The 22,469-nt window shown below is 39.5% G+C and overlaps 1 protein-coding gene across 4 annotated transcripts in view; it reads right to left on the reverse strand.

Moving 5' to 3' along the window:
* LOC144021004 (uncharacterized) overlaps positions 1-22,469 on the reverse strand; it is a 38,680-nt gene that overhangs the window by 11,167 nt on the left and 5,044 nt on the right. The window contains exons 2-38 of one of the 4 annotated variants that reach the window (XM_077524964.1): positions 21,410-21,798; positions 21,259-21,306; positions 21,108-21,173; positions 19,681-19,728; positions 19,202-19,582; positions 18,917-19,021; positions 17,740-17,850; positions 17,503-17,586; positions 16,754-16,804; positions 15,810-15,983; positions 15,590-15,673; positions 15,458-15,502; positions 13,067-13,195; positions 12,717-12,989; positions 12,557-12,595; positions 12,452-12,478; positions 12,345-12,371; positions 12,127-12,189; positions 11,924-12,028; positions 11,798-11,851; positions 11,606-11,659; positions 10,888-10,941; positions 9,630-9,692; positions 9,518-9,544; positions 9,385-9,420; positions 9,184-9,219; positions 8,985-9,092; positions 8,790-8,891; positions 8,606-8,686; positions 6,299-6,349; positions 6,172-6,225; positions 6,008-6,067; positions 5,571-5,597; positions 5,431-5,475; positions 2,417-2,449; positions 1,630-1,749; positions 1,414-1,536 (exon numbers count right to left, since the gene is read on the reverse strand). In XM_077524964.1, the coding sequence (XP_077381090.1) occupies positions 1,414-1,536; positions 1,630-1,749; positions 2,417-2,449; positions 5,431-5,475; positions 5,571-5,597; positions 6,008-6,067; positions 6,172-6,225; positions 6,299-6,349; positions 8,606-8,686; positions 8,790-8,891; positions 8,985-9,092; positions 9,184-9,219; positions 9,385-9,420; positions 9,518-9,544; positions 9,630-9,692; positions 10,888-10,941; positions 11,606-11,659; positions 11,798-11,851; positions 11,924-12,028; positions 12,127-12,189; positions 12,345-12,371; positions 12,452-12,478; positions 12,557-12,595; positions 12,717-12,989; positions 13,067-13,195; positions 15,458-15,502; positions 15,590-15,673; positions 15,810-15,983; positions 16,754-16,804; positions 17,503-17,586; positions 17,740-17,850; positions 18,917-19,021; positions 19,202-19,582; positions 19,681-19,728; positions 21,108-21,173; positions 21,259-21,306; positions 21,410-21,659 (3,238 nt within the window). In that variant the 5' untranslated portion in view covers positions 21,660-21,798. Of the gene's footprint in view, positions 1-1,413; positions 1,537-1,629; positions 1,750-2,416; positions 2,450-5,430; positions 5,476-5,570; positions 5,598-6,007; positions 6,068-6,171; positions 6,226-6,298; positions 6,350-8,605; positions 8,687-8,789; positions 8,892-8,984; positions 9,093-9,183; positions 9,220-9,384; positions 9,421-9,517; positions 9,545-9,629; positions 9,693-10,887; positions 10,942-11,605; positions 11,660-11,797; positions 11,852-11,923; positions 12,029-12,126; positions 12,190-12,344; positions 12,372-12,451; positions 12,479-12,556; positions 12,596-12,716; positions 12,990-13,066; positions 13,196-15,457; positions 15,503-15,589; positions 15,674-15,809; positions 15,984-16,753; positions 16,805-17,502; positions 17,587-17,739; positions 17,851-18,916; positions 19,022-19,201; positions 19,583-19,680; positions 19,729-20,458; positions 20,607-20,648; positions 20,721-20,982; positions 21,057-21,107; positions 21,174-21,258; positions 21,307-21,409; positions 21,799-22,469 lie in introns of those variants that run through there. The other 3 variants (XM_077524968.1, XM_077524967.1, XM_077524965.1) reach the window with 3 other exon arrangements.

Genomic DNA, 22,469 nt, shown 5'->3' on the forward strand with positions numbered 1-22,469 from the left:
TTGTTTGGCCTTTGCCACTTCTACTTTCACCTTACGCTGTATTTCCCTGTACTCCTGTCTACTTCTTCAGTCCTCTCGATGTCCCACTTCTTCTTAGCTAACCTCTTTCTCTGGATTCACTTCTGCACCTCCTCATACCACCGCCAAGTCTCCTTATCGCCTTTCCTTCCAGATGACGCACTAAGGACTGTCCTACCTGTCTGCCTGATCACATTTGCTGTAATTGTCCAGTCATCTGGGAGCACATCCTGACCATCCAGAGTCATACAACACTCTTCCTTTTCCAGCTTCCACCATTTTTTCCTCTGCTCTGCCTTTGCCCTCTTTGTCTTCCTCACCACCAGAGTCATCCTACACACAACCATCCTATGCTGTCTGGCTACACTCTCACCCACCACTACTTTGCAGTCGCTGATCTCCTTCAGATTACACCGTCTACACAAGATGTAGTCTACCTGTGTACTTCTACCTCCACTCTTGTAGGTCACCCTATGTTCCTGCCTCTTCTGGAAGAAAGTATTCACGGCAGCCATTACATTATTTTTTGCAAAATCAACCACCAGCTGTACTTCCATGTTCCTTTCCTGGGTATCAAACCTGCCCATCACCTCCTAATCTCCTCTGTTTCCTGCACCAACATGTCCATTGAAGTCTGCACCAATGACAACTCTCTCACTTCTAGGGATGCTCTGCATCATTTCATCAAGTTCCAACCAAAGGTTCTCCTTCTCTTCCAGCTCACATCCTACCTGTGGCGCATACCCACTAACAACATTGATCATCACACCTTCAATTCCTAGCTTCAGGCTCATCACACTATCTGACACTTTTTACCTCCAGGACGTTCTTAACAAACTCCTCCTTCACAATAACTCCTACTCCATTTCTCTTCCTATTTAAACCATGATAGAACAGTTTGAAAAAAGCTCCTAAACTTCTAGCTTTGCTCCCTTTCCACCTGGTCTCCTGAACACACAGAATGTCCACCTTCCTCCTCTGCATGATGTCAACCATCTCTCTACCTTTTCCTGTCATACTTCCAACACTCAAAGTCCCCACTCTAAGTCCTAGACTCTTTGTGCTCCTCCTTCTCTTTCTTCCTACGAACACACCTTCCTCCTCTCCTTCTTCGGCCAACAGTAGTCCAATTTCCACCAGCACCCTGTAGGTTAACAGCACCGATGGCGGGCGTTGTTAACACGGGCCACGACCGATCCAGTATGGAAGTCATATATTTGATTCGCATGTTTGGTTTGGCCAAAGTTTTACGTCGGATGCCCTTCCTGACACAACCCTCTGTATTTATCTGGGCTTGGGACCGGCACAAGCCTCTGTGGCTGTGCCCCCTCGTGGCTACGTTTCTATCCCATCAAAAATATTTAAAGAAATAAGACAAGAGTGTTCCATCCTTACTCTGCATATAGGCGATGACTCTGTTTGCGACATCATCCACCATCTCCGCACCGGAGGCCGCTGAGACCCCTGGAGGCCCTGGAGGTCCTGGGGGCCCCACCAGGTACTGCTTAAAGTTTCCATCTGTATGTCAAAATAGTTTCATTGGTTTATGCATTAACATTAACATTAACATAGTAATAGAGTGACATTGTGAATAAATAAACAACATCTCACTCTGAATGTACTCTGCAATGTACTGGCCCATTTCACTTCTTGAACCTGATGCACTCCAATCTCTTCCAGGTGGACCAGGTGGTCCAGGAGGTCCGGGCAGTCCTCGTCTTGATGTACTTCCTTGTGCAAATACAAAAAGAAACAACTTTGTGAAAGTGCCGAAAAGTGCTCCTTGTATATTGTTGCTGTCCCGCAGCTCAAGTGCAGACGTTTTCAGATGGTTTCGTATAGTGCAGCTCTAGTTATGTACTACGTAACTTTATTGGGCATTTGGTATTGTCGGACATTTTTTGCCATCATCATACTCTTTAAAACTTTTTTTCTGCTTGGCAGGAGCGCCAAATTTATATTCCACACTTCACAAGACAAGTGCACCATTCTCATATCAATTGCACGTTTATGGCAAGCCTTATTAGCATTATCCACTATCACACTTGCGTGCTGTGCTGACTTGTCTATGTACTAATGTGCTCTTTGTCCTCATCAATCATTCTGTAAACGACAGCAATAGAAGAAAATGTCACTAGTGTTGCTCTACTAGTGCCCATTGGTTGCTCTACTCATTCACTGAATTGGATAAAGACTGTATTAGTACCTAGATAATGCAGTGCACAAATATATAGAATGAATGCTTAAAAATGTTGCCATATTAGTAAAAACTTAGTATTGAATCCAAATACTACTACCAAATACTTTTATTTCTCCATGAAAAATGCGATGTTTTTTCAGCATGGTCCTGTAATGGAACCAGACATTACACGACAGACAAATATTAGAATAATCTTACCGAGGGAGACTCCAGAGAATCCTGAATCACCTCCTGTGAGAAATGCACAAATGTTTTAGCTTTTTTTATTTATTCGTTCTTCTTTGAAAACTTAATACAAAATAGCACTTGTTCTCGAGCTTTTTACACGGAGTACCACCTCAAAAATACCTGACTCACCAACAGTACCTAAATTGTGTTTCAGGAACAAATATTACAATGTCATTGTATCATATTTAAAAAGTAAATTGAATTGAATTGTACTTAACAAATGTCCCGTGCCAGCTTAAAAAATGGTAAAGCCACTATGACATTAGGCAGTGTGATTTACCACACACTCGTGGTATTTGTACCACACTTTGTGAATCAGTGCAATATAGTACAGTTGTGCTTTGAGATACAAATTTAATTCATTCCATAACCACACTTGTAACTCTAATCACTTGGATCTAGGGCTGGGTATTGCCAACAACCTCACGATACGATACGGATCACAATATATGTGTATATATATATATATATATATATATATATATCCCAATAAAAGATCCTCAATACGTATCCCGATATTTTACATTAATTTACTTGCATTTTATTATAACAGTCATATGTATACCTAAAGGATATGTTTATGATGCTGTTTCGCAAAAATGGTTTTGTTCGCAGCTCTTCTGGTTTACCACCAAGCGGCATTCCTGGTCTAAATTTGCACGCACTGGCAGAGCAAGGAGCAGCTTTCACAGACACACTGGAAATTTTATGAATAGGCATGGGTCAATATGAGCAAAAATATCAAGGTATTAAAATTACAGCTCCAAAATGTGCTTATTTTAAATATTTGGGGGCAATAAAAACAGCATTTTCTTCATGTAACACATTCTATATAGTTTTTAAACAAAATATAGGAAAATTGGTACATTAACAAACATGTACCAAGTTAAGTTTATTAGTCAATAAATGTTGATATTCTTCCTCTTTTTAAATTTTTCTTAGCAAGACACAGTGTCCAATCACGTAATTTTTTTTTTTAGAACAGAATTCAGTTACTCAGAATTACTCAGCATTCAGTTATTCAGTTACCTGGGACACTGCAGGGAGCCACTTCCGCCCTCTCATGGCACGCCACACGTGCACTAATTGAACGTAATTAACTTCAAGCTACTGTTTTTTTTTGTTTTGTTTTGTTTTTTTTGTTTTTTTTTGGGACAATGCAAGCTGCAAAGACACCTGTGTCTCTTCTGCTCCCACTTCTCCTGCGCAACTTCAAAGAAGCTGTACAGCCCTGCGCAAACAACGCATCATTAACTGCCTCTTTAAAGTTAACGAGCGTATCGATATGTGTATTGTATTGTATTGTATTGTATTGGCCTGCAACGACATATTGCTGTATCGATTTTTTATTTTTTTTTGCACACCCCTACTTGGATCTCTAATTGTCAAATAAAATAAATAAAATATGTGCCAAATAAACTTCTCACTTTCCTTGTATGAGGAGAAAATGGAAATACAGAATGTAAATTGTAATTCTCCTAGTTTTATGTTTAGATTTGGAGTAAACATCACTAGGAAATGGTGATTAACTGTCACGCCGCAGTAAGCGGGCGTGTGTTGCTTTTATTTTGTCCACCCATCTCTGGTTGTATTTTGAAAGGACTAACCACTATTCTCACCTCAGGTCACTTTCCTACGGAGCCCCCCCTGCTCTGCACAGACTCCTTCCACCACCTCCCAGTGCCGAAGTGTCACACCTTGTGCATGCAAGCAGCCCTACAGTCCTTGATCCATAGCCCCTGCCTTGCCTTGCCTAACACCTTGTTTTTTGTGCCCTTTTTCCTCCTGAGTGGAGCCCCTTTAGTTGTCCCTTTTTTGAGTGCCCTGTTGTCTTCTCTAGTTTGGAGCTTTTTGTGTTCCCCCCCATGCAAGAGGTGATTTTATGTTTGAGAATAAACTGCAGCCTTTGAGGCCAACTGTCTCCCTGCGCCCGAGTCCTCCCTTGCACGTTGTGTCATATGCGTTTTTCCACCAACAAGCCCAGGAACTTTGAGTTCTGGGTAAAGGGAGTTCTTGGTTATAAAAGTTCAGCAGGGAATTTAGAATTGTTTCCACAGCCTTAGAGTTCTCTGTAATTAATTCAAATGAGTTTGATTGAGTCCAGCTGATATAAAAACAACGCCCCCAAATTTGACCAATCAGCCGTGGTCATTGTAGCCCGCCCCCTCAAAGTTCCTGCCTGGTTCAGCAAGACCCTGTTGCTGAGATAGTACTTGGATGCCCCCTGGGGAATTTAATTACCCTGGTAATTGTTGTTGGTGGAAAAACGCCCAAACTGAATTTTACCAAGATAAACTGAAAAGTTCTCCCAAGGTTCCTGCGGCAGAAAAGCGCCTATTAACACCATCTTTTTTGAAGAATTATTTTTTTATCTGCCAAATTGTGCCTGTTGTAAAGTTAAATTGGGTTCACTGCCAGAATACAGCTCTCGTATCTAAAGTCGGAGCTTGCAAGTCAAAGCAAAAATAAATAAATACACACATAAATAATGGCTAGTATCTTGAAAATCTCAGAAGTCAGGTCTCCATTGTACAAACCTATTAACAGTGTTAAGTATTGCCAACAAGCTGACGATACTATGTGTATCACGACACAGCCACGGGTCATGATATGATACGTGCTGTGATACAACAGGTCGCTGGACGGTCTTCAAGGTAATACATATCTTGATATTTTACATTACTTATACATTTTTATGAAAACAGTCATACTCTATGTATATCCAAATGCTATTTTTATTATGCTGGATGGCAAATATCTTTCCCTCTTCTCATGTTAGCAGTGATTCCGGTTACCGCCAGCACCGCTGCCTGTTAAAAATGAGCGCGCACTGCAGCTTTTAAAGATGTGCCGGGAAACTTTATGAATGAATGAATGTGTGAATATCGGTTTTGATAACTCTGTATCAATATGGGGTATTGTAAAGAGGCCCACAATAATAAATTCTCGTAATGATGTTTTGAGCACACCCCTACGGTTAATACCTGGTTCTCCTGGAATTCCTGCCAAACCTGGCTGACCTGGTTCTCCTGTAACAAATCAAATTCAATAGAAGCTGTATTATGTGAAATACTTTCAGAGTAAAGTTGTTATATAGGTAGAGTAGGAATGTTCATCTTCGTACCTTGATAACCTCGGAATCCTCGCTCACCTTATAATGATGATAAGAAACAAGTTACATAGTAATCAAAGTATCTTACTATAGTATAAAAAAAAATCCACATAGAGTTGCCATCCATTATAATGGTTCAATAAACAAAGTTTGAAACACATTTCAGATGACTCATAAAATAATTTTCAGCCAAACAGTATAGTTGGGTTTGGTATCAAAAGTTAAAAAGATAACCAAAATTCCCAACACAGTACTGTAATACAGAACAGTGATGGCAGCATATGCTGTCCCCTATTTGGTTGCCCGTGTCATTTTCATGGATGAATTGAAATGGGAAGGAAACAAAATATGACATTTTAAAAATGACAATGGATTAGACCAGGACAAAGAACTGCATGTGAACTAAAATGAAGCACTTGTTAGGAACATGGCTTAAATGTCAAGCGTACCTTGTGGGCCCTGGGGCCCAGGAGGTCCGGGTGGTCCTGGAGGTCCAGCAAAGAAGGTTCCTGAGACAAAGAAAAAGAAGTGAGCAATCGTAGCTGAATGTGACCAGTACAGTATGTTTTTTGTTTGTTTTTTTTCCAATAAATGAAAAAAATACTTCACCAACCTGATGAAGGTACAAAGTTGCCAGGCTCTCCTTTTTGCCCAGGTGCTCCAATACCTGTTAACCCATTTTAAGTCACTAAGTAACATGAAATAATAAAAGTAATGTATTCATATCCATCTTTCTGTACCTGGTTCTCCAGGTGGACCTCTTCGCCCAGGGGGCCCTTGTCTTGTGTCACCTATGGTGACAACAAAAGAAGAACCAGCATCACTATATTGTAACTTCTCCATTGCTCATGAAAAAAACGGTACTCATCGTATCCTCAGTGTAGCGTATAAAGCAGGTGCAGGTGTTTCCGTCTTCCAACACAGATGATTCATATGATCAGCTGATCAGCAAGAAGCCTGATAATGATCCTGATCTTTAGAATCAGCCTAGTTGGAGGAGGGAAACGTTTCAAACCATGGGTGAGGAGACCTGCTTCTGCTTGAGATGTTCATGAATTGATTAAACTCAAGTCCCGTATGATGATAGTTTGGACTCCAGATTTTGTTAGATTCTTGAGGCATTTTTCCCAGAAGGGCAACACAGTGAAGTGTTGGTTTACATGTCTGTCTCACAATTCTGAGGTTTGGATCGACTTTCAACTCAAACCTTCCTGTGTGGGGTGTGCATGTTCTCAGCGTGTTTGCTTGGGGTATTCTCCAGGTACTTGGGCTTTCTTCCGATATCTTAAAAACATGCCTGGTTTGGTTAATTGAAGAATCTAAATTGCCCAAAGGTTTGAATTTGATTGTGGGCTGCGGGTGAGTGGCAACCAGTCCAGGGTTTTAAACACAACTCACCAAGGTTGTCATAGTTAACAAAAACTATAGAGAAGTAACTAAAAATAAAATTTTACAAACATGCAACATCGTTAACAAAAAAAAAGAAAAAAAGACGCAGTGCTAAAAAAAAAAAAAAATTTTAAAATAAAAACTTACTCAAACTACATTTTACATGTATAAAACTAAATAAAAACTTGCTATAATTGTAGTCTGTTTTTGTGGTGTTTGTCAGTTGATGTCATACATGAGTTTTCGGGGTTTATTTTAAAAGTATGTTGGTCGAACTGTCATTTGGGAAATGTAATTTACTTCATTGCATCATAAGTAGTGAAGTTTTTTTTGTTTTGTTTAAATCTTGCACTCAACAAATACTTCATATCCAAAAAAACCTAAACTAATACTAAAACACATAAAAACTAAACTAAGACCAAGCATTATTGAAATATAAAAATTAATACAAACTAAGGGGCCTATTCACTAAAGGTTTGCGTCGCCTTTGCACCGCGCTAACCGGCAAAAATGGAGCATTTAGGGAGCACCTAATTCACTAAACACGCACAGATGGGGAAATCCGTCACTAAGTGCTCTGCCGAACAGATTGCGTCACGGTGCGCCGGTGTTATTTGCGCGTATGTAAATTAGGTCATTTGCATACATTTGACGCAAAATATGCCCACCCCAATGCAAATGAGGCTCATTGATATGCAGCGTCTAATTCACTAACGCCAGCGCAAATAGCCACACCTCGTTTGCGTGAGGCAAATAACGTTTTTGGAAAACATGTATTAGCCTGACGCACCTCGATCTCCGGCAGTTCATGCCATTTGCCGCACAACATGCGCGGCTGTTCACGCAGAGAGAAGAGAAAGAGAGAGAGAGAAAAAGAGAGCGAGGGGGAAATATTTCCGTGTTAGTTTAAGACACATCGCGTAACCCGGGCTGATCGCCAATAGCGGGGAGGCATTTTCCGATCATTTTTACGTGCCAGATGCATACTGTATGGCCACGCCAACCTCTGAAAATACACTATATTTTTGAAACACGATCGCACCAATAATTTGTACTTTATGAAAGAATGACGTCGTTGTCGTCCTCTCTGCTTAATGGCGCTCTAAACGCTTACTCTTGGTCCAACCTCGCTTTCTGATAATGTCATCTTTCTCGCAACTGTTAGTATAACAACCATGTTCTTGGCGCAAATCCGTTGCCATGTGTGGTAAATCAGGTGCAAATTTGCTCCAATTGCTGTCAGTTTTGTGGGCGTGTTTGCGCCGGTATATGATTAGAGCAATATCCTTAGTGAATAGGTGGGTAACTGGGCGCAGACTGCCGGTGCAGTTGTGGTGCAATATTTCGTGCTATTACTGGACGCAGCGCATTCTTAGTGAATATACCCCTAACAATCTGGTTCTAAAAAATAATTGAAACTAACATAATTTTAAAGAGTCAAAAAGAAATCAAATGTAAAATGAAAAATCCAAAAATTATTATAACCACGCATCTTGCCTGAAATCAGCCAAGAACTGTAAAGATGGATGGATGGATGGATGGATGGATGGATGGATGGATGGATGGATGGATGGATGGATGGATGGATGGAAAAATAAGGTCTGTTGAACTATGACTAGAACTATTGGGGAATTCAACCTCTGAGATTCCGACCCTACCAGGAGGACCTTGAAGACCTGGAGCTCCTGGAGGACCTGGAGGTCCCGGTGGGCCCGTAACACTAGCCGATGAAGACAAACCTGATGGAAAAGAATGGTGGAGTTTAGCTATAGAAATGCAATATTTTAATATTGATAAAGACTTTGGGTAGTACTAGAACCAAGGAAAGAGTGCAGTACTTACTTCCAGTTCGTGTTGCACTGACAGTTTCTGAACGTGAGACGCTGAGGCCAGCTTCTCCTCTCTCACCTCTGTCCCCTTTGTCTCCTCTGTCTCCTTTTTGACCTTAAAGATTATAGCATACTGGTGTTATAAGAGTGACAATCACACAATCTTTCCTTCATCTGTTGTAATTGAAATCCACGTATTGTATTTTACCAGGATTCCCAGCTGGACCAGTGGGACCAGACAAACCAGGAACTCCAGCAGGACCTGGAGGTCCAGCCGGTCCTGGTGGTCCTGGAACGGCCACCGTTTCAGAGCCAGCTAGAAGCAAATTAAGAAACAAGCAATATTTGCACTTACAAAATTCATTCCTCTTTGTGTTTGCACCGGAATAAGCCTAGTAAAGTCTTACCTGCAGAAATGACTTGACCAGCTCGACCCATTTCACCTGAATGACACATTTCATAATTCTTTACCAAAAGCCTGTTTTACATTTATACGGTTGGATAAGGGAAAGTACAACAGTGAATGCATTGTTTTTATAGAAAGATATTGAATGCCTCAGTCACACTTTAATGACACAATATTAGGAGCAAAAATATTTGTCTTTTACCTTTTGCACCAGGCTGTCCTGGAAGTCCAGGAACACCTGCAGAAATAGGTCATTAGAGTTCATTTACAAAACAGAAAACATATTGGAATTATTAAGTGGACTAGACAGATTCATATTTGAATAGTTTTCACACCTGCTGGTCCTTGATTTCCAGGAGCACCTGAAAAAAAATGCATTTTCAAGGCAATGGAATCAAATTGTGATTGTGGTCAAAGGAAAAGATGTATGTTTGACAGTGTGGGCACCTGGAAGACCATCATTTCCAGGTCGTCCGCTCACCCCAGGAGCTCCCATTAAACCTGCAGCACCTGCAATTTGTACAGCAGCTTTAACAAAGGACTAAAAGAAAAATAGCACAGTGATAACATTTTTTCCCCCCAGCAGCTTTAAAGTAGGTGTGGCAACATGGTAAGTCTGGGAATGGAAAAACACTATAAGTTACTCTCTTGAGTGAAAAATAATATGTTGGGTAATTATGCTTGTTTGAATGTCTTAAGATGACATTTTTTGTTCGCCTACAATTCCCTGGGAACCATTTTAGTCCATCTCTTCGAGATTCACCTTTATAAACACATAAGCCAAAGAAAGTTGATTTTTGTTTAGCCAAATGTGATATTCTGTGCGTTCAATGATGCTAGCAGGATATCAGATATTGAATCACATTCAAAAGATGTTAGTTCATGACTAAATAGTCAAAAATGGCCTCCCTAAGACATTCATACATGGACAATGTGTAATACGTGACCACTAGATGTCGCTGTATCATAGAATCGAGCCGAAGCAGACACACTACTCTCACACACTCTTATTTTGTGTGAGTGAACGAGCATCTTGGCGAGTGATGGTGACTTGGCAGCCAGTGTGAAGCCCGGTGAGCGACACAGAAAGACCGAGCTAGCAATAGCCGGAGCAGCTAACAGGAGCGGCTACCAGGAGTTAGCCGTGCCATAGGCTGGACTGGCTAACAAGAATGGCAAGCGGAACAAGTTAGTGTAAAAAAAAATAAATAAATAAAAAAATAAAATAAAAAGACTAGTAAAAGCTTGCGATAGGAAAACAGAAGGTGACAACCAACATGAGCCACGGGACTCGCGACGACCATCTGCAGGCCCCAACTGTGGAAGGTAAACAGTAGTCCACCCATTTTCATCTGACACTTGATGCCAGCACCATCTGGGCTGACTACATTTGCAAAGTTGTCCTTTGGGCATCCATAGCAGGAAGATGGCGGCAAAACATGCCAGCCTCTAGTAAGGTGAGGCTCCAGCCATTTAATATAATTAGTGATTACAAGACCTATGATTATATATATAAAAAAAAAAAAAAGTTGATGTGATAGAACATATGTTTTTGCATATTATTTAACTCAATAGTGGATTTTTAATTGAATGAATTATTAGTTCACCACTAGATGGTGCTAAAGATTACACACTGTCACTTTAACACTTCTGAAAAAACAATGGTCCTTGCAGTATTTCGCGAGTGAGATTCTCAGAGACATACCTTCTGGGCCACGTGGTCCCCTTTCTCCCATGCCACCTTTGATTCCTGGTGATCCTAATGTGTAAATCAATTAAAATAAAACAAAAGCTTTAGTATTTAGTTTTTCAATACACTTTTCTCATCAAATACTGGTGATAACTACCAAAGATTCAACACAGTATGCAAGTACTGTATCCTCTTTGACTACCAGCAATTCAAATTTGTCCTCTGTAGTGGACCTTTTAAAACCAGAATATCTCCCACCCAGTGCATACGATTGAATTAACTACTTTTGTGCTCTTTAGAGCTTTACAATGATAGCCTACCAAATGTGTAGGGCTTTGCTACCTTTGATTGCATCATAAAAGAAAATGTCTTCCCTCAGTGCAAGCACTTTTTAGGGAAGAGGAAAAGTAAGTGTATACTTTTTATTGAAAAAATTTAGGCTTTAAATGTTGTTAGCATGTGTTCTATAAGACTCTTATGAACACATTAAAGTATTGTTTGAATTATTTTAACTGTATTTGAGCCTAGCATTTAAGTTTAAAAAAAAAATGTCCTCTGTAGTAGACACGTCATTGCTTAAAAATAAAAACTTTTTTTTGTTTTTTGTTTTCAAAACTTTTTGCAGTATTCCAGTTACTTCACAAAGATTGGAGAATATCAAAATAAACATGATTGTACAATTTTTTTTTTCCTGGTAGTCAGGAGGATATACAAAATTATAATTCATGTGAACCTTTTTGTCCTGGATATCCACTATCACCCTGGGAACCCTTTTGACCAAGAGCACCTGCAGACAATTATTGTGAACATCATTCTGTCTGAATCAAACATTTTATGCAACTGAAAAATGATTTCCATTCCATTTCCATGACTAGTTATTACTTCCTGTCAATCATTTACCATTGTCATTTCCAATACCTCTTACCTTTCAGCCCAACTGGTCCAGGGGCACCAACTGGTCCTGGAGTACCAGGAGATCCTGCCCAAATTGAATTTTGATATTAAAGACTGAACACCTCTAAAAATGTTGACTAGATTCAACTCTGTTTACCTCTGTCTCCTTTAGGTCCAAAACCAGGTAGTCCAGGCTCTCCTCGAGGGCCCATCTGTCCATCGAAGCCCTTCTGACCTGGTAACCCCTGAAGACCTGGATCACCTATTCATACAGATACTTTGTAGGTAAACCAAACCATGACTTAACCCCCAACATTAAAATAAAGTCAAAACACAGACATCACACATTATCCAAATTACCTGTGCTTCCCTTTGGACCCCTGGGTCCTTCTGTTCCTGGGTTGCCCACCCGCCCAGGAGGACCTGAGCAACATAACATGTTTGATGTATGCTCACAGTTCATTTTATTAAGGCTACCCTGGCATGTTAATATTTGAACACACCCACTCCGTGACAAGAGAATGGAGGGCTGTGACTAATTTATTCAATTCAGGAAGGAAATTGCCCCAGGTTCTTACCTGGTAGGCCGGGAAATCCAGCATCACCTACAAGTAATTTGATGTTAAATCTTTTTTTCTGAACCAGATTTGACTACACAAATATTTAAGAGTGATTTAAATTTCACCTTGAAGCCCAAGAACACCTGGATCGCCTGTGAATAAATAATGTGATTCATGATGCATGTAAAAATAACAATTTAGTGAAAATAAAAAACGTTTTGAAAACACACCTTTCATCCCAGTATCTCCTTTAGCTCCTTTCAGGGAGTCTATAAAGAAATGACATTTGATTAACATCATATCACGACTAATGATTACCTTTTTATTTCAGATGAATATATCAACAACGTATATCATTGTTGTTGTCGTATGAATATATCTACTCCTGACCTCTAAAAGCATCAGAGCGTAGTTCAGCTCTGAGCACCTGCTGGACAATTCTCTGCAAGTCTTCTCCTTGTCCTCTTGCAGTCCCTAGACCAATTCCGTTATCAGAGTGAGTCAGTGTGGAACCAGAATAACTCCTGTCGGTGAATTTGGAATCCAGGGGATCAACAATGTTGATGTCAGAGGAGCCGGAGAGACGACTGGTCCTGGATGACGCAGTGCCGGTGATGGCTTCCACAGCTTCAACTCGCTTCTTGAGACGTTTCACTTCCTCACCTGTGAGGCCAGAGTCATTCGTGAGACATGCAGGTATTCCTCAATGGGAATGAAAAATACCGTAGGTCTTCTCTCACTCAAAGCAATGAGTCCGAAGAGGAGGCCGAGGAGAAAGAGGAGGCTGAGCAGGAGACCCAGCAGCCACTTCCACCAACTGCAGCGGCAGCAGCGGCTCAAGCCAAAACATGGGCCATCATTGCACACATCTGAGGAGAAGACATTCAAAGAAGTCCATTTTCTAAATGATAAATCAATATAATTGTAATATAATAATATATAATACAGATAAATTAGTGTCAGGTTAATGTTTGTCATTAGCTAGATTTAACAAGGATGAGCAACTTAAAATGATGGAGGGGGCCCACAAATTTTTATCAGTGCTACTTCCTAATTGGATCTATGTCAAAAATGTGATTCAAAATACGGATGAAGATGACGCAGGCTCTCTTGAATAAAAATTACAATTCAAGGATGGCACAAAGCTGCTGAACAGCAAACCAACTCAAATTTTTAAGATTATTGCGTTACTATATCCTGCGTATCATTACAAAGCTCCACAAAATTATTATGTCTAACTCATATAGCATTGTAGAATAGGGCAGTTTCAAACATGATGCAAGCTAATTCAGAGCCGTATATACTGTAGAGAGATTCTGGCCAACTGAAAACACGGACGCCATATTGTTACCCTCGGCGACAGAGCGGGCCGTGCACTCGTGTGTAGCGCATGAGCACGTCTATTGTTTTGCACACAAAATAACTTTCTTTTACAAACTAGGTGTACAGTTTCTTTGATATTTTCCCCTTGTATTTTTTTTTTATTTTTGATGTATTTGACAAGCTGATAATATAAGGGATACAACAAGTCATGTATGATAGAGGCTATTACTAGTATATGGTATATTCTCACTGTAGATGGATTTTGATTTTCAACATTATGAATGCTGGAAATGTATCAATGTGTTCATACATAACACATAATATGTTCAAATAAGAGATGTGGTTACATGTATTTGCTTTATCTCGTGTCTTTGGATCCTGATATAACAAGAAAGATACTTGATAATAAAGTAAATTTTTCATGGTACCAATAAATGTATTAGAACAGGTTCCTCTGTAATTTGTTTGTCATAATGAACATATGGTCCTAAATTTAAATTTAAACGTGATTTCAGTGTAACTGACACCCAAATGTCATATTTTCTTTTCAATTTTTATCAATGGCTTTCATTTGTGCATGTACAATATTCAGAACTTTTATTTACACCTCAAAATCCACACTAACTCATTTCCATATTATGGGTCCCGTTTTATCAAGAGTTAAAATTGATAATTTTATTTTAAGTCCATTCACTTTGTGCAGGCTATAATTTAAATCAATCATATTTTCAGAATTTTCAATTATAACTCTTGATAAAATGTCAAAGGCTACATTGTGCAGTCCCACCTACTTCAAATACTTTACTTTGCACAGGAACAAAGTGTTATTTGCTTTCCAGTCCTCTCATTTGACTTTCACTTCCCACAATTTCCTCCTCTCTAGGTCTCCAGCCAGTGAACCGATGCATCACAATACCGGTACCTGGTCGTTGTGAGCAACGCCATGCTGACCAAGAAGGCATGATTGGAACAAGAAAGTGGAAACACCTATTGCAAAACAGTACGAAATCTCAGCAGCAGGGTAAACAATATCGCGTCCATATGTGACCAGCAGTTGACCAATCACAGCGTAGTACTGGAGCTCTAAACCAAGTTGGCCATACTCCCCCTAACTACGGCTCTGAGCTAAAGCCAAGTCTGCCATCTTGTGGTAAATGGAGATATTTCAAGGTACAACTACAGTCGACTCCTGCACACTCGCGGTTCGGCACCTGCGGTTTTGAATATTTGCATATTTATTTAAACATTTAAAATATATAGTTGTGGTATTTTCCCTTTTTTTTTTTTTTAAATATACCACGATTACCCAAAACCCTGTTTTTCCGTGGAAAACATATAGAGTAAATAAACTTTTTTTTTTCTTTCATATTATTATTATTATTATTATTATTATTAGTAGTATGATTAATAATAATAATAAAAATAATAATAATAATAATATGTTGTCTTGCTTGTTAAAAATATAACAAAGTTGTGTTTTTTATGATGTCATGAGCCAGACATCTCCTCGCCAGTATATGTCCAATTTGTTGTTACTTCAAAGCAACTCAAAATTAAGTTGAGAATAATCATGGATACTAGGAGTGAGGTGATTAGTACAGACAAAAGAAAACAAGGAATCAGCGGTCAATAATTCCTAAAACTGACAATCACACGTGAACTGACCAAAAGTATAGACGTTTGAAAAAAAATGCAACGTTTTCCAAATGATGGCTTATGAGGTTTTGGCCCGACGTCAGCGATATACATGTATATGAAATGTTAAAACAAATTAGACTATAAAGTAAGAGCGGGACAATTGACTTTACCTGCGCAGCCAACTTCATCTTTCGAACCAAATTTCAGGAGTGCAGCTGTGAGAAATTAAACAATGAGTTGTTCTAAATATAAATAAATAAATTGTTCCATGTCCCATAATGCAAAGGTTTGATGTAGTCTACCTTTAGCGTCCCTGTCATCATTCATTGTGGCCATTGCAAACTTCTGTTTCTCCCTCAGCAGTGAATCGTCAGAGTAGGCACTAGCTATAAGAGAACAATGGAACAATCATCATTCCTTATGTTGCTGAAATAATTGCATTGAAAATATGCTATCTCAATATTTTATTGTTTTGTTTTTATTAATAGCAAAAATATGCTTGCAATAAGTCTCAAGTGGTACCAGCAGACAATGTAGAAGTTGCAGGAGCAGAAGACATGAATTGTTTGCCCGTGTCTTTGGTCATGACCAGTCTCTCTGTCTCCTTCTTGACAGGTGCATTGTCCTTTTCTATCATCACAAATTTAAAATCTTTGCCCAATGACTCATCAATCGAAGGGCTGCTGGGGCGCACTGCTGGAAACAGATATGGAAGTCAAAATTACACACTATTACACATCACAAAAATATTGAAAACAAAATGCTACGATAAAATAAAAGAAAAGATATTGATAAAAATAATGATAACAATCAATCCACCATTTTCTATATTGTGGGGGTGAGACATCGGCCCCAGTCATCCACCTCAAACGCCAGGTCTGTGTATCAAACAGTAAACTCTCTACCCGCCACCCACACAGTAGAGAAGTCTACTGCATGATCATAGCCCGATAAATCAGAAACAATGAGTGCTGCATACAATACATGTTGGTGGCTACAACTTCTCTGTGTTTGTATCTAAGGCCTCCTGGGATTGGGAATGGCAGGAGATGCATATAGAATGTGAATCAGTGTACTGCTCAAACGCTTGCCTTTGAGTTTCTGCCAGTCTTGGTCTGTCGAGGCTTACGCAACGAGATGTAACATGCCCTTATTTAATGAGCTTGTTTTGTTTTGTTTTTCTCAGGATCAGAAACTCACACGCACAGAAAAATAGTTGTCTGTTGCAAGGCAAGAATACATGTTTCTTTAATTCATGGTTCTTGCCAGTCTGGACAAAAATCATAGCGAAAGATCCAGACAAAAAAAAATCATGTGGCACCTGTTTAAATTAGGAAAAAAAATGCATAATGTCTCCTTTTAATTAAAACATTTGTTTAAGAAAAACAAATAAAATTGCTCACTTCTCTCTCTCACTTTACAGTTTTACACAAAAATTGTGCATTTAATTGTGAGTAATTTCTTACCAGTGGTTGTGCTGATTCCAGGGCTAGAAACATTTTTTTGCACACCATAAACTGAAAGAAAAAAAAAGAAAGAACTAATTGTGGGTTAAGGAAAATATTAAGCTATAACTTAAATAATAACGTTTATAACATCCATCCATCCATCCATTTTCTTGACCGCTTATTCCTCACAAGGGTCGCTGGGGGTTCTGGAGCCTATCTCAGCTGGCGGGGGACACCCTGGAGTGGTTGCCAGCCAATCGCAGGGCACACAGAGACGAACAACCATCCATACTCACAAGCACACCTCGTGACAATTCGGAGCGCCCAATTAACCTGCCATGCATGTCTTTGGAATGTGGGAGGAGACCGAAGTACCCGGAGAAGAACCACGCAGGCACGGGGAGAACATGCAAACTCCACCCAGGAAGGCCGGAGCCTGGACTCCAACCCGAGCCCTTAGTACTGGGAGGCGGACGTGCTAACCACTCGACCACCCTAACTAAAATTAACTATAATTAGTGAAAATGTAGGAAAAATGTCACTTCATTCTCTTCTTTGGTAATTAATGTATTACATGAGCCTTTGTATTCATTTCAGTCCTTTAGCACGGCTATAGGTGACAAGTGTTCTTCTTAAAAACTAAACAAAAATAAATCAGTTTAAAAAAATCTTTTAAAAAAACTAAACAAAAAAAAAAAAAAAAAACTAAAACAAAAATTCCCCAACTATTACAACCCTGATAATATCTGTAGACTTTATGACTTTACCTGTTTCAGTGTTTGTTGCAGCTGGAGCGACGACAGCAGGGCTGGTGGTGCTGATCAGGTTATTCTGAACACCGTACACTGGCGCTGATGGACAAAACAAACAAACAAACAAGCAAACAAGCAAACAAACAAACAAACAAACAAACAAACAATCAAACAAACAAACACTTGCAATCTTATTCTTTCAGTCCTTGGAGTAGTACAAATCATGGCTGAATTTTGTCAAGAAAGGCTCACTAGTGCTGCTGACAGATAGTCCACTGTGCAGAGGGGGAGAGCTAAAGGCCATATTGTTCTGAACACCTCCTACTCCACCTCCACCTCCTCCTCTTATTCCTCGTCCTCCTCCTATATGGAGCAACATATACCCATATAAAATAATCAGAACATAATTAAAAGACCAAAAACCCACACATGGCATGACTGTTAATGTGTTAGTCCAGGGGTGTCCAAACTTTTTCACTTGGGGGGCACATACAGAAAATCAGAAGGACGCAAGGGCCACATAATGTTATGAAGAGAAATTGTGGTTAGTCCTAAAAATTGTACAAATAATTTATTTGTGCTTTTGCATATTTAGAAAAATGCTACAGTATATAAACCAATTTATTTGTAATATGGCAGTAGGGTTATTATAGTTTTGGAATTTTTCATTTTAGTTAGTTTTTATTAGTTTTTAGGGTGGTTCTGTTAGTTTTTATTAGTTTAGTTCTTTACAAAAAATGTTTTAGTTTAGTTTTTTAGTTTCAGTATTAGTTTTAGTTTTTTATGTGTATTACTCATGAGCAATATTTAAAAAACACCATGGGAGCAACATCATCTGAAGGTGCTATTCTATTGGCTGCTGCTAGATGACGTCACTTCTGTGTGACATACTTTCAAATCTCATTGTTCCGGTTTATATCAAAATAAATCTACTAAAAATCACATTTAAAATCATCCCCAAAGGCTCATGCATTAATTACCAAAAATTCAAACGAAGGACATGTTTAATATAATTAGAGTTAGTTTTGTAAACATAAAATGTAGGTTCAGTTAGTTTTGGTTTTTTAAAAAGCATTTTCGTTTTTATTTTATTTTGGTAACAATATTGTTTTTTGAATTTTAGTTTTAGTTTTTTCATTAGTTTTAGTTAACTAAAATAACCTTTAATGGCACCTGTTTTTTGAGACCCTCCCTTCTTACTTTGACCATCTCCAAACATTTTTGTTTTGTTTATTTTATTTGAACTGAGTCAAATGCCATTTCTAGCATATGTCGTGGGCCACTGAAAAATGGATGGCGGGTCGCAAATGGCCCCCGGCCCGTAGTTTGGACACCTATGTGTTAGTCTATTAGAAGTGTAGGAAAGTGGTGTTAACCAGTTATCCAATGTGATGCTATCGTGAATGGGTTCATACGTTATGTAACTGACCTGACTGGTAAATGGTAGATGATGTGGTTAAGTTGTTGGGATTTGTACTGTAGCTGTAGCTGCTGTTAACAGTTCCAGGCCAAACACCACCAAAGTGATCTTGAACTGTGGACATGAGAGTTCATAAACATGAGAACTGCTGGCATTTCTCGCTATCAAGGCAAACATTAAGGAGATGACAAACTGAAGGAATGAACAATCTCACTGTCTGTCCTCCCCAGAATCCCAGAAAAAAATTAATCAGAATTCTGAACTGAAAGCAGATTTTGTCACAGTAAACTCCACCTGGTTTTGACTTCTCCGTCCCAATCCTGGTTTCCATGATCTTGGGGATAATCAGTGAGTTGTTACCAGACTGAATAGTGCTGGTACTCTCAGACACGATCCTGGTGTCCAAGCTGGGTTTCTTGGGGATGAGCAGTGAGTTGTTAGCAGACTGAATGGTGCTAATGCTCTCAGACATGCTTCTAGTTTCCACACTGGCTTTATTTGGAATGAGCAAAGCGTTGCTCGGGGTCTGAATGGCGCTCGTGCTCTCAGACACGGTTCGAGTTTCCACAGTGGCCTTCTTGGGAATGCGCAACGAGTTGTTTGCGGGCTGAATGGTGCTGGTGCTCTCAGACTGACTTCCTCGAAGTAGACGTTTCACATCATCCAGTTCAGTCCCTGCCAAGTGCATATTAACAGTTGATGTTCAGAAAACAAAACAAAGTGACAGAGTTGTATTTATGGTCATCATCTCCACATTAAAAAGTGGTACTTACAACTTGCTGAAGGAGAAGCACTCTGAAGCCTGGCTCTGATCTCACTCTCTGAAAGAGAAAATGTGAAAAATTGTTTGAATATTATCATCAACTTATCATCAAGTTTCTTGAATCTGTTCAAAGTCATCTTAAAGACTGAGCATGCAGGAGAGAAATGTGTTCCCGCATTGAAGCATGACTTAGAACAAAACATTGCATCATTCTGAAGAGCCCTAAAATATGCAATTCGGACAAAGGCACTCTTCAAACTAGTGATGGGAAAATGAAGCTTCATGAACCACAATTGCGATATTGTTTTACTCCTCTAGATGGTTCTCATGGTTTAAGAGAAATTTAATTTCATGTAATCAATTTCCATTGCACTAGCCTTTATCTTTAAACCTAGAGCACCATCTAGAGGAGTAAAGTGATTAATGAAGTTTCAGTTTACCATCACTAGTTCAAACCTGTCGACATGCGCAATAAATTAGCTTTAAGTAAGTAACCAAGTCTATGGCGGCAAGCCCTATGAACATTTATTCCATATATTTGATATCAGACATTAGGGTTCTCAACTAGCGCGGCCATACGAGTCTGTGAGTTACAGGTGGCCGCAATTCAACACATCGTTTACTGGCATTGTGGCCAATTGCATCAACAGGTGGGTCATGTTCTTCCAAGTTCGTGCCATTTTCCTGTAGACGAGACTAAACGGTAGACTAGAGCAGGCTAAAGCAAAAATTGTACCAAAGTGGTGGCTATTCGGCAACTTTCTGATGAAAAGCAATATTAAACATACATAGTGATCATGTTAGCAGTAGAGAGAGTCCCTTCAAAAGCATGAACGTTTAGCGTCGCTATTGGCATACAGCTCCAAAGGAATTGATAGCTATGGCTGTTTTTACTGGAGCGAGTGGTGTACATGGAAGAGTTGGGAAATCCAGGTCTATAAAGTAAAAACCGTACTGCCACAGATTGTCTTTACTCACAGGTGTTTGTAATCAACTGGCAGATAAACGAGCGGGTATCCGAGTTGTGCTTAAACCGAATCTGTTTCAAGGTTTTTACTTTCTGGACCTGGATTCCCCAACCCTTTGTACATATCTTTCGACCATGCTACTTTTGGTGCGAGTTTTTTTTTTTTTTTTTTTTTTGCACATGAATGCTGAATTTACTTGCCACAATGTTGCTGGAAAAACAAACACACATTTTTGTTTGGTTTTGTGCTTGGTTTTTGTTTCAGTTTTACGATAGCTCATCTGTGTAGTTAAGCATGTCAGAAAGTATGAGAAAGTACTTTAGTTTTCGTGGTCTATAGCCTACCTCAGCAGTTGATGCCCACCTTTTCCCATATCAAATCCAAACTGTTTAGTTTTCTTTCTTTTTTTTTTGTTTATCTTTTTTTTACGTTCTTTTACCCCTATGCTTCTTTCTGAACTGATGTGTACCTCGGCTCTGCGATCTCCCCCGTGTGGCGGTGGTGGTTGTGGAACCTGACGTTGCCTTTGAGGAGCCTAAGAAAAAAGAAAGATTGACAGTTTGAATACATTAGCACCCACCTAAGAGTTTTAATTAAGTGATTCACAGTGACTCACTGACCATATTCCTTCCTTGAATACTCTGGAGATGAGTCTGTGCTTGAACTCCCTGAAACATGTCAATACATCAAATGTGTCTGTTCGTCATCGCTCCTTAAGCGAAATATCTGCATGAACTGATAAATCTGGAAGAAACCCAAACCATAACTAACCGTCAAAAACATCCGAGTGAGTCGTTGCCATGGTGGTCATGAACTTCCTCTCCTTCAAAAGAGGAGAAGATGCAACTGCAGATGTTGACCCTCTTGTTGTTTGCCCAAATCCATCTGCACTGTAGGTTTTGGTCACCTTTGTAAAGGATACCGAACCTGGACTCCCTTCTCTCTTATTATCAACAGTTACAAACCCAGAAGACAGGCTAGAGGACCCTAATCCTGAGCGAAACCCCGTCCCTGAACTCATTATAGCGTTTGAGGCTACTGGACTCCCTCCTCCTGATGAGACAGTTGACAAAGGTCCTCAAGTGGTGATGATTTTGCCTCTGGTACTTTTGCTGATCCAAACACAACAGGTTTCTCTGTAGCAGACGGGATACGATTACCTGGAGGGGGAAAGAGCATCCAATGTTCCATCACGTTATTAGATTTTTTTGATTCCACCACTAACATGACACAGCCCAGGGCGTAGTATGACTGATACTGTAGATATTTGCCAATTTCAAGTTCAAACCAGCACTGACAAAGTTCAGAGCCATGTTTTCAACATCACCATTTTCTTTGTTTTACAATTTTTGTCTCTCTGGATTGGTGTGCCGAAACATGTTGGGCTTGTTGAAATGATTTAATGTTTGCCCTATTATAGGCTTGATTTAGTATAAACAAAAAAGTCTCTGCCATGGTTGCTGCCACTCCCAAAACACACATGACGCACAGTGCGTCTGGCCACATTGTCTAGGGTCTCGGGCAGGTGGTCGCTAGGTTATTATAGTTTTGGAATTTCGTTTTAGTCTTTATTTTGTTTTGAATTGTGTTGTTTAAATTTAGTTAGTTTTAATTTGTTTTCAGGGCGGTTCTGTTAGATTTTTATTAGTTTTAGTGCTATTTTGTATTAGTTTTACTTTGATTTCAGCTGAGTTAAATGAAAAGCAGGCGAGCTGAGCCATTTGAGCCAAAAGTCAAGAAGCGAAGTCATCTGAAGGTGCGTTTCTATTGGCTGCTGCCAGATGACATCACTTCTGTCACTCTTGCAAATATCCTTATTCCGGTTAATATT

This window comes from Festucalex cinctus, chromosome 6 (assembly GCF_051991245.1).
Source record: "Festucalex cinctus isolate MCC-2025b chromosome 6, RoL_Fcin_1.0, whole genome shotgun sequence".
NCBI lineage: Eukaryota > Metazoa > Chordata > Actinopteri > Syngnathiformes > Syngnathidae > Festucalex > Festucalex cinctus.